Raw genomic sequence first — 13,134 nt, forward strand, 5'->3', positions numbered from 1 at the left:
CTCATGGTCTGAGAGTCCTTTAGGTGTCTTTTGGCAAACTCCAAGTGGACTGTCATGTGCCTTTTACTGAGGAGTGGCTTCCATCTGGCCACTCTACCACAAAGGCCTGATTGGTGGAGTGCTGCAGAGATGATTGTCCCTCTGGAAGGTTCTCACATCTCCACAGAGAAACTCTGGGGCTCTGTCAAAATTAACATTGGGTTCTTGGTCACCTCCCTGACCAAGGCCCCTTTCCCCCGATTTCCCAGTTTGGCTGGGCGGCCAGCTCTAGGAAGAGTCTTGGTGGTTCCAAACGTCTTCCATTTAAGAATGATGGAGGCCACTGTGTTCTTGGGGACCTTCAATGCTGCAGAAAGTCATTTGTACCCTTCCTCAGATCTGTGCCGCGACACAATCCTGTCTCGGAGCTCTACGGACAATTCCTTCGACCTCATGGCTTGGTTTTTCAAGTTGTAGAAACATCTTAAAGATGATCAATGGAAACAGGATACACCTGAGCTCAAATTCAAGTGTCATAACAAAGGGTCTGAATACTTTATGTAAATAAGGTATGTTTTTTATGTTTATTAAATTTGCAAAAAATTCTAAAAACCTGTTTTCACTTTGTCATTATGGGGTATTGTGTGTAGATTGATGAGCAAAACAATTAATGTAATCTATTTTAGAATAAGGCTGTAACGTAACAAAATGTGGACAAAGTTAAGGGGTCGGAATACTTTCCAGATGCACTGTATTTATCCATGTTAAAAGTGTGTACAGTTTTTTTTTTTTTTTTTACTAATGAAAGGGAATTTTATGTATGTCGATGAAATATCAGTGAAAACCTTGCACATAAGTATGGTTCCCTATGGACTGCAATAACATCGCAAAACATTGATTGGCATTCACATCCTACTAGGCAAATGGCTGTGATATCAAGAACAGGTGGATCATATACAAGAGTATTGAATGTTCTGAGCTTATATTGCAAATGGCTCTGATATCAAGAATAGATGTGGAATCTAAAAATCTATTGAACGTTCTGAGTTTAGACTGAAGTGGCAGAGATTGGCATTGCTACCCCTAACGTAACGTCCTCCAGGTCTCTGCTATATATTCCCGATAAGATAAACACAGTGGCTCTGACAGATAATACTATTCTGCTACAATGATTGCAATCTGAACAGTGTTGGGGAGAAAATCCATAGTGCTTGGGACTTAGATTCTGAGAGGTTTATTGACAGTGTGTGGAACACAGAACTGTCAGCACTCGACCGACAGGACATAGGATACGAGAAGGAAAACGAGATCCACAAAACAAACTATAGGGGACCAAAGGAGGGCTGCTGGACACACTGGCCCTCCTGACAAAAGATACTGATTTCCAGAGATACCGCTTGAAAACAAACAGAGAAACGGAATTAAACAAAACCTTTAAAAAAGGGTTGAGTCAGGGACACCAATATTCCACTAGAGGGAGATGTTGAGCCTACAGCCCGGTGATAAAGGGAGGGAGGGGGGAGATAATAAGAGAGACAAATACATGGAGAGTAAGAGTGCAGTGGGAATGACGGCTTGCATTAAGCTTCATAGTTGTTGTACTTGTCTGCTACTCCAGGGGTATCACCCCTGTCATGCAATATTTATCCGAGCACCTGGGAGTGCTGATCATCTCAACAAAACGATGACTAATTCATGAAACCAAGCTATTCAGCCCTAATAATCTTTATGTCGAGGAGACGAATGCTTGAAGCCATAATTCAGTAATTTATCCTTCCCTTTAATTGCTGCTACCAAGTGTGCATCCCAAATGGCAACCTACTCTCTATATAGTATACTGCTTTAAACCAGATGAGTCCTATGGTCAACCCTATGAGTCCTGGTCAAAAGTAGTGCACTAAATAGGGAATAGGTTGCAACACAAATGGCAACCTATGTCGGTTCCAATTTACGAATGAAAATATTTTATACGAAAATAAAAGAACACCAGGGAGGATCTATAAAATTATACATTTATATTGAGAGATAACAAATGACACATTTATGTACCTGTACACATACTATTATATACTCACTCACTGTACTGTACGTACCATTGGATAAAATCATCTGCTAAATGTCATAGACCAAAGCTGCCCAACCCTCTTCCTGGAGATCTACCATCCTGTGGGTTTTCATCCAACCCTCTTCCTGGAGATCTACCATCCTGTGGGTTTTCAGTCCAACCCTCTTCCTGGAGATCTACCATCCTGTGGGTTTTCAGTCCAACTCTAATTTATCACAACTGATTCTACTAATTAGCTGCTAAACAAGACCTTAACTAGCTGAATCAGATATGCTAAATTAGGGTTGGGCTGAAAACCTACAGGACAGTAGATCTCCAGGAAGAGGGTTGGACTGAAAACCTACAGGACAGTAGATCTCCAGGAATCGGGTTAAACTGAAAACCTACAGGACAGTAGATCTCCAGGAAGTGGGTTAAACTGAAAACCTACAGGACAGTAGATCTCCAGGAAGAGGGTTGGACTGAAAACCTACAGGACAGTAGATCTCCAGGAAGAGGGTTGGACTGAAAACCTACAGGACAGTAGATCTCCAGGAAGAGGGTTGGACTGAAAACCTACAGGACAGTAGATCTCCAGGAAGCGGGTTGGGCTGAAAACCTACAGGACAGTAGATCTCCAGGAAGCGGGTTGGGCTGAAAACCTACAGGACAGTAGATCTCCAGGAAGAGGGTTGGACTGAAAACCTACAGGACAGTAGATCTCCAGGAAGTGGGTTGGGCTGAAAACCTACAGGACAGTAGATCTCAAGGAAGCGGGTTGGGCTGAAAACCTACAGGACAGTAGATCTCCAGGAAGAGGGTTGGGCTGAAAACCTACAGGACAGTAGATCTCCAGGAAGCGGGTTGGGCTGAAAACCTACAGGACAGTAGATCTCCAGGAAGAGGGTTGGGCTGAAAACCTACAGGACAGTAGATCTCCAGGAAGCGGGTTGGGCAGCCCTGTTGGAGACCATGTAAAGTGGTGTACCTTGCGGATGCCCTCCTTGGACTCGTCCACGTTGTTTTCCGCCCCTCCGGTGCGGTTGATCATGCGCCACATCTGGGAGTACATGGGGTCCCTCTCAAAGGGGTTCATGGCCTTACTGCGCACCTGCTCATACACAGCCGAGTCCAACACCGTCCCGTACGGCAACTCTGTCTGCTTGGAAAGATCTTGGAGAGACCTATAGAGAGAGACAGAAGGGGGAGGTTATGGGAAATGTAGTTCACCATGTACACATACATACATTAGAACATGGGGTTGACATGGAACTACACTTGAAGTTTAAAAAATCAGACTCCACACCCACACACCTACAGAGGCACACACACAGAGTCAGTGCCGAGATCATAACTTGAAGCTAATTAAGGGTAAGCCAGCGAACCAACTGTTAAGAAGCTCCCTGTAGTTCCACTAAAAGGGGTATAATGGAGGGATGTCATAAAAGCACTAGTCAGTAGAGTCATACCATCTCCACCTCAAGGGAAATTAAGGTATTTTAATTACAATGCTACAGTCTTCAAACACTCACCATTTACAACTATAATAAAAAAACATGACTGGGACTAATGACTGTTTGTTTGTCAAATTGCTTTAACGGAAGCCACCGATGTAATTAGGAGAACAACAAGTGTATCACCGTCACTACGATTAAACGTCTGTTGTTACCATCACTAGGATTAAACATATGTTGTTACCATCACTACTATAAAACGTCTGTTGTTACCATCACTACTATGACACTTCTGTTGTTACCATCACTAAGATTAAACGTCTGTTGTTACCATCACTACTATAAAACGTCTGTTGTTACCATCACTACTATAAAACGTCTGTTGTTACCATCAGTACGATTAAACGTCTGTTGTTACCATCACTACTATAAAACGTCTGTTGTTACCATCACTACTATGACACTTCTGTTGTTACCATCACTACGATTAAACGTCTGTTGTTACCATCCCTACGATTAAACGTCTGTTGTTACCATCACTACTATGACACTTCTGTTGTTACCATCACTACGATTAAACGTCTGTTGTTACCATCACTACGATTAAACGTCTGTTGTTACCATCACTACGATTAAACGTCTGTTGTTACCATCACTACTATAAAACGTCTGTTGTTACCATCACTACTAAGACACTTCTGTTGTTACCATCAATACGATTAAACGTCTGTTGTTACCATCACTACTATAAAACGTCTGTTGTTACCATCCCTACTATAAAACGTCTGTTGTTACCATCAGTACGATTAAACGTCTGTTGTTACCATCACTACTATAAAACGTCTGTTGTTACCTTCACTACTATGACACTTCTGTTGTTACCATCACTACGATTAAACGTCTGTTGTTACCATCACTACTATAAAACGTCTGTTGTTACCATCACTACTAAGACACTTCTGTTGTTACCATCAATACGATTAAACGTCTGTTGTTACCATCACTACTATAAAACGTCTGTTGTTACCATCACTACTATTAAATGTCTGTTGTTACCATCACTACTATAAAACGTCTGTTGTTACCATCCCTACTATAAAACGTCTGTTGTTACCATCACTACTATAAAACGTCTGTTAGTTACCATCACTACTGTAAAACGTCTGTTGTTACCATCACTACTATAAAACGTCTGTTGTTACCATCAATACTATAAAACGTCTGTTGTTACCATCACTACTATAAAACGTCTGTTGTTACCATCACTACTATAAAACGTCTGTTGTTACCATCACTACTATAAAACGTCTGTTGTTACCATCACTACTATAAAGCTTCTGTTGTTACCATCACTACTATAAAGCTTCTGTTGTTACCATCACTACTATAAAGCTTCTGTTGTTACCATCACTACGATTAAACGTCTGTTGTTACCATCACTACGATTAAACATCTGCTGTTACCATCACTACTATAACGCTTCTGTTGTTACCATCACTACTATAACGCTTCTGTTGTTACCATCACTACTATAAAACGTCTGTTGTTACCATCACTACTATAAAACGTCTGTTGTTACCATCACTACTATAAAACGTCTGTTGTTACCATCACTACTATAAAACGTCTGTTGTTACCATCACTACTATAAAACGTCTGTTGTTACCATCACTACTATAAAACGTCTGTTGTTACCATCACTACTATAAAACGTCTGTTAGTTACCATCACTACTATAAAACGTCTGTTGTTACCATCAATACTATAAAACGTCTGTTGTTACCATCACTACTATAAAACGTCTGTTGTTACCATCACTACTATAAAACGTCTGTTGTTACCATCCCTACTATAAAACGTCTGTTAGTTACCATCAATACTATTAAACGTCTGTTGTTACCATCACTACTATAAAACGTCTGTTGTTACCATCACTACTATAAAACGTCTGTTGTTACCATCACTACTATAAAACGTCTGTTGTTACCATCACTACTATAAAACATCTGTTGTTACCATCACTACTATAAAACGTCTGTTGTTACCATCAATACTATAAAACGTCTGTTGTTACCGTCACTACTATAAAACGTCTGTTGTTACCATCACTACTATAAAGCTTCTGTTGTTACCATCACTACTAAGACTCTTCTGTTGTTATCATCACTACTAAAACTCTTCTGTTGTTATCATCACTACTAAAACTCTTCTGTTGTTACATCACAACTAAAACTATTCTGTTGTTACCATCACTACAAAAACTCTTATGTTGTTACCATCACTACTAAAACTCTTATGTTGTTACCATCACTACTAAGACTCTTATGTTGTTGCCATCACTACTATAAAGCTTCTGTTGTTACCATCACTACTATGACTCTTCTGTTGTTACCACCACTACTATGACACTTCTGTTGTTACCATCACTACTATGACTCTTCTGTTGTTACCATCACTACTATGACACTTCTGTTGTTACCATCACTACTATGACTCTTCTGTTGTTACCATCACTACTAAGACGCTTATGTTGTTACATCACTACTATGACTCTTCTGTTGTTACCATCACTACTATGACTCTTCTGTTGTTACCATCACTACTAAGACTCTTATGTTGTTACCATCACTACTATGACTCTTATGTTGTTACCGTCACTACTAAAATTCTTATGTTGTTACATCACTACTAAAACTCTTATGTTGTTACATCACTACTAAAACTCTTCTGTTGTTACATCACTACTAAAACTCTTCTGTTGTTACATCACTACTAAAACTCTTATGTTGTTACATCACTACTAAGACTCTTCTATTCTTACATCACTACTAAAACTCTTATGTTGTTACCATCACTACTAAGACTCTTCTGTTGTTACATCACTACTAAAACTCTTCTGTTGTTACATCACTACTAAGACTCTTATGTTGTTACCATCACTACTAAAACTTGTTTGTTGTTACATCACTACTAAAACTCGTATGTTGTTACCATCACTACTAAGACTCTTCTGTTGTTACATCACAACTAAAACTCTTATGTTGTTACCATCACTACTAAGACTCTTATGTTGTTACCATCACTACTAAGACTCTTCTGTTGTTACATCACTACTAAGACTCTTCTGTTGTTACATCACTACTAAAACTCTTATGTTGTTACCATTACTACTAAAACACTTATGTTGTTACCATCACTACTAAGACTCTTCTGTTGTTACCATTACTACTAAAACTCTTATGTTGTTACCATCACTACTAAAACTCTTCTGTTGTTACATCACAACTAAAACTCTTCTGTTGTTACATCACTACTAAAACTCTTATGTTGTTACATCACTACTAAGACTCTTCTGTTCTTACATCACTACTAAAACTCTTATGTTGTTACCATCACTACTAAGACTCTTCTGTTGTTACATCACTACTAAAACTCTTCTGTTGTTACATCACTACTAAGACTCTTATGTTGTTACCATCACTACTAAAACTTGTTTGTTGTTACATCACTACTGAAACTCGTATGTTGTTACCATCACTACTAAGACTCTTCTGTTGTTACATCACAACTAAAACTCTTATGTTGTTACCATCACTACTAAGACTCTTCTGTTGTTACATCACTACTAAGACTCTTCTGTTGTTACATCACTACTAAAACTCTTATGTTGTTACCATTACTACTAAAACTCTTATGTTGTTACCATCACTACTAAGACTCCTCTGTTGTTACATCACTACTAAGACTCTTCTGTGTTTACATCACTACTAAAACTATTATGTTGTTACCATTACTACTAAAACTCTTATGTTGTTACCATCACTACTAAAACTCTTCTGTTGTTACATCACAACTAAAACTCTTCTGTTGTTACCATCACTACTAAAACTCTTATGTTGTTACCATCACTACTAAAACTCTTATGTTGTTACCATCACTACTAAGACTCTTCTGTTGTTACATCACTACTAAAACTCTTCTGTTGTTACATCACTACTAAAACTCTTCTGTTGTTACATCACTACTAAAACTCTTATGTTGTTACCATCACTACTAAGACTCTTATGTTGTTACCATCACTACTATGACTCTGATGTTGTTACCGTCACTACTAAAACTCTTATGTTGTTACATCACTACTAAAACTCTTCTGTTGTTACATCACTACTAAAACTCTTCTGTTGTTACATCACTACTAAAACTCTTATGTTGTTACATCACTACTAAGACTCTTCTGTTGTTACATCACTACTAAAACTCTTCTGTTGTTACATCACTACTAAGACTCTTATGTTGTTACCATCACTACTAAAACTTGTTCGTTGTTACATCACTACTAAGACTCTTTTATTGTTACATCAATACTAAAACTCTTCTGTTGTTACATCACTACTAAAACTCTTATGTTGTTACCATCACTACTAAAACTCTTATGTTGTTACCATCACTACTAAAACTCTTATGTTGTTACCATCACTACTATGACTCTTATGTTGTTACCATCACTACTAAGACTCTTATGTTGTTACCATCACTACTATGACTCTTATGTTGTTACCATCACTACTATGACACTTCTGTTGTTACCATCACTACTAAGACTCTTATGTTGTTACATCACTACTAAAACTCTTCTGTTGTTACCATCACTACTAAAACTCTTATGTTGTTACCATCACTACTAAAACTCTTCTGTTGTTATATCACTACTAAAACTCGTATGCTGTTACCATCACTACTAAAACTATTCTGTTGTTACCATCACTACTAAAACTCTTATGCTGTTACCATCACTACTAAAACTCTTCTGTTGTTACATCACTACTAAAACTCTTATGTTGTTACATCACTACTAAAACTCTTCTGTTGTTACATCACTACTAAGACTCTTCTGTTGTTACATCACTACTATGACTCTTATGTTGTTACCATCACTACTAAAACTCTTATGCTGTTACCATCACTACTAAAACTCTTCTGTTGTTACATCACTACTAAAACTCTTATGTTGTTACATCACTACTAAAACTCTTATGTTGTTACATCACTACTAAAACTCTTATGTTGTTACCATCACTACTAAAACTCTTCTGTTGTTACATCACTACTAAGACTCTTCTGTTGTTACATCACTACTATAACACTTCTGTTGCTACCATCCCTAAAACGTCTGTTCTTACCATCACTACCATGACTATTCTGTCATTATTAAGGCTGTCAAGAATTTTACGCTGCAAAAAGTGAAATCTAAGCAAACCTAAATATCTTAATTGAGTGATAATTCACTTTAAATGTGGGTTTTTGTTTCTTCTTACCAAGATAAATTCTTTAACATCATTGGCAGATGTGCTTATTTTAACCCCAAAAAAGGCTTAATACAAGTTATTTATATTTTTGGGAGATATTTTACCTTAAGAGGATTACTATTGAATACTGTTACATAAGCCCTTTCACTCCTTCAATCCATCCCCCCACTCTCTCCAGCTACTCTCAATCCATCCCCCCACTCTCTCCAGCTACTCTCAATCCATCCCCCCACTCTCTCCAGCTACTCTCAATCCATCCCCCCACTCTCTCCAGCTACTCTCAATCCATCCCCCCACTCTCTCCAGCTACTCTCAACCCATAACCCCACTCTCTCCAGCTACTCTCAATCCATCCCCCCACTCTCTCCAGCTACTCTCAATCCATCCCCCCACTCTCTCCAGCTACTCTCAAACCCCTTTGAAGGTTTTAATGATCTTTGCCGCCAAATGTTTAAGGAGAGATTCTCCTTAGGTAACATGGAGATAGGTTGAGTGTGATGGTGGGGTGGGTGCGGGAGTGGCAGACCACGGTCCCAAATGGACCCCTGCTTGTTATGTAGTGCACTACAATTGACCATAGGGCTCTAGTTAAGTAGTGCGTTACATAGGGAATAGGGTGCAGTTTGGGACAAAGCTTATCAGTCTGGCGTCTAAACCTGAACATCTATTAAGGCATCCCTCTTCAGCTCCTCTGTCATCTTGGCCTGTGTTTTTGTTTGTCCCACTACCAATTACCTTTAGCCGAGCTGTTCATTGAACAAGGAAATGGACTTAACATCACTTGATTATTGCCTTTGTGACTGTCTTTAGAGATAATTTGTACAGGAAGCTAACACATTGGAGAGAGGGAACTAGATTCAGCCACAGGACGATTTTTGTCTGAGCGAATGGTCAGGCGGAAAATTATTCTTATTATTTTTACACTGCACAACCACAACTAAGCTCAAAATGAGATTGGATTTGAAAATAACAATACTTTTATACCTTGATTACATTGAGTCACAATGACATACACAATGACATACAGTGAGCTCCAAAAGTATTTTTTGATGTTTTGACTCTGGTTTTGAAATTATACAATAAATATGAGGTTAAAGTGCAGAATGTCAGCTTCAATTTGAGAGCATTTTCATCCATATCGTGAACCGTTTAGATATTATAGCACTTTTTTGTACATAGTCCCCCTATATTGGGACAATTTAACTTATGTGTATTAAATTAGTGGAAAGTGTTTGGTCTCATATTTATTGCACACAATGGGGTGGCAGGTAGCCTGGCGAGTAGGAGCATTGGGCCAGTAACCAAAAGGTTGCTGGAATGAATCCCCAAGCTGACAAAGTTAAAACCTGTCATTCTGCCCCTGAGCAAGGCAGTTAACCCACTGTTCCCCATGCACAGATGACGTGGATGTCGCCTAAGGCACCTCCCTGATTCAGAGGGGTTGGGTCAAATGTGGAAGACACATTTCAGTTGAATGCGTTCAGTTGTACAACTAACTAGGTATCTCCCTTTCCGATGACTACATCAAGATTGTGACTCTACACACTTGTTGGATGCATTTGCTGTTTGTTTTGGTTGTTTCAGATTATTTTGTGCCCAATAGAAATGAATGGTAAATAATATATTTTGTCATTTTGTAGTGACTTTTATTGTAAATAAGAATATAATTAGTTTCTTAACACTTCTTCATTAATGTGAATACTACCATGATTACAGATAATCATGAATGATTGAGTGAGAAAGTTACAGACACACACATATCATACCGTCAAAAAATACTAACCACCCCTGTTATTGTAATGGTGAGAGGTTAAAATGTCTTGGGGGTATGATATTTTTGTGTCTGTAACTTTCTCACTCATCATTATTCATGATTCATTCAGGACTATCTGTAATCATGGTAGCAGTGTCCGACAATCCATCAAACGTACAAAGCGTCAATACAGGACAAGATAGAATCCTACTACACTGGCTCTGATGCTTGTCGGCTGTGGCAGGGCTTGCAAATGATCACGAATTATATAGGGAAACCCAGCCGCAAACTGCCCAGGGACGCAAGCCTACTAGACAAGCTACAGTGCCTTGCGAAAGTATTCGGCCCCCTTGAACTTTGCGACATTTCAGGCTTCAAACATAAAGATATAAAACTGTATTTATTTGTGAAGAATCAACAACAAGTGGGACACAATCATGAAGTGGAACGACAAGTAACAAATCAAAAACTGAAAAATTGGGCGTGCAAAATTATTCAGCCCCTTTACTTTCAGTGCAGCAAACTCTCTCCAGAAGTTCAGTGAGGATCTCTGAATGATCCAATGTTGACCTAAATGACTAATGATGAGAAATACAATCCACCTGTGTGTAATCAAGTCTCTGTATAAATGCACCTGCACTGTGATAGTCTCAGAGGTCTGTTAAAAGCGCAGAGAGCATCATGAAGAACAAGGAACACACCAGGCAGGTCCGAGATACTGTTGTGAAGAAGTTTAAAGCCGGATTTGGATACAAAAAGATTTCCCAAGCTTTAAACATCCCAAGGAGCACTGTGCAAGCGATAATATTGAAATGGAAGGAGTATCAAACCACTGCAAATCTACCAAGACCTGGACGTCCCTCTAAACTTTCAGCTCATACAAGGAGAAGACTGATCAGAGATGCAGCCAAGAGGCCCATGATCACTCTGGATGAACTGCAGAGATCTACAGCTGAGGTGGGAGACTCTGTCCATAGGACAACAATCAGTCGTATATTGCACAAATATTGCACTCTCGATGTGCAAAACTGATAGAGACATACCCCAAGCGACTTACAGCTGTAATCGCAGCAAAAGGCGGCGCTACAAAGTATTAACTTAAGGGGGCTGAATAATTTTGCACGCCCAATTTTTCAGTTTTTGATTTGTTAAAAAGGTTTGAAATATCCAATAAATGTCGTTCCACTTCATGATTGTGTCCCACTTGTTGTTGATTCTTCACAAAAAAATACAGTTTTATATCTATATGTTTGAAGCCTGAAATGTGGCAAAAGGTCGCAAAGTTCAAGGGGGCCGAATACTTTCGCAAGGCACTGTAAATGCCTTCTATGCTCGAGGCAAGCAACACTGAACCATGCATGACAGTAACAGTTGTTCAGGACGACTGTGTGATCATGCTCTCTATAGCCGATTTGAGTAAGACCTTTCAACAGGTTAACATTCAGAAGGATTACCAGGACACGTACTGAGAGCAATGCGCTGACCAGCTGGCAAGTGTCTTCACTGACATTTTCAACCTCTGCCTGACCCCGCCTGTAATACGTACATGTTTCAAGCAGACCACCATAGTCCCTGTGCCCAAGAATGCCAAGGTAACCTGTCTAAATGACTCACGTCTGTAGACATGACATGCTTTGAAAGGCTGGTCATGGCTCACATCAACACCATTACCCAGACACCCTGGACCCACTCCAATTCGCATATCTCGCAATCTCTATTGCACTCCAGACTGCCCTTTTACACATGGATAAGAAGAACACCTATATGAGAATGCTGTTCATTGACTACAGCTCAGCATTCAACACAATAGTACCCTCCAAGCTCATCACTAAGCTAAGGACCCTGGAACTGAACACTTCCCTCTGAAACTGGTTCCTGGACATCCTGACGAGCCACCCCCAGGTGTGCGTGCTTAGTCCCCTGTAGACCCAAGGATGTACTTCCTGTAGATCCAAGGATGTGCGGCCGCGCAGGACTCCAACACCATCATTAAGTTTGCCCGACGACACAACAGTGGTAGACGATGAGACAGCCTATACGGAGGTCAGAGACCTAGCAGTGTGGTGCCAGAACAACAACCACTCAGTCAATGTCCGCAAGAAAAACTAACTGATAGTAGACTACAGGAAATCGTGGGCCAAGCACACCCCCACTTTGACAGGGCTGTAGTGGAGTAGGTCAGAGCTTCAAGTTCCTTGGTGTCCAAATCAGTAAGGATCTAGCATGGTCCACACACACCAACACAGTTATGAAGAGATTTCCCCTCAGGAGGCTGAAAAGATTTGGCATGGGCCCTCAGATCCTCAAAAATGTCTACAGCTGCACCATTGAGAGCATCTTGACAGGCTGCATCACCGCTTGGTATGGCAACTGCTCGGCATCCGACCGGAAGGAGCTACAGAGGGTAGCGCGTACAGTCCAGTACATCACTGGGGCCGAGCTCCCTGCCATCCAGGAACTCTATACCAGGCGGTTTTAGAGGAAAGCCCAAAAAATTGTCAAAGACTCTAGCACCCTAGTCATAGACTGTTCACTCTGTTACCGCACCCACCGCAAGCGGTAATGATGAACCAAGTCTGGAACAAACAGGGAACAGCT

The 13,134-nt window shown here is 39.9% G+C and overlaps 1 protein-coding gene across 1 annotated transcript in view; it reads right to left on the minus strand.

Moving 5' to 3' along the window:
• The window catches only part of LOC110525094 (glutamate receptor ionotropic, delta-2), a 644,456-nt gene that overhangs the window by 69,043 nt on the left and 562,279 nt on the right, over window positions 1–13,134 (minus strand). Inside the window, 1 exon segment of the mRNA XM_090236958.1 lies at window positions 3,012–3,207. Coding sequence (XP_090093084.1) covers window positions 3,012–3,207 — 196 coding nt within the window.

The sequence above is a fragment of the Oncorhynchus mykiss genome, chromosome 6, assembly GCF_057628025.1.
Source record: "Oncorhynchus mykiss isolate SJ-2025 chromosome 6, ASM5762802v1, whole genome shotgun sequence".
Classification (NCBI taxonomy): domain Eukaryota; kingdom Metazoa; phylum Chordata; class Actinopteri; order Salmoniformes; family Salmonidae; genus Oncorhynchus; species Oncorhynchus mykiss.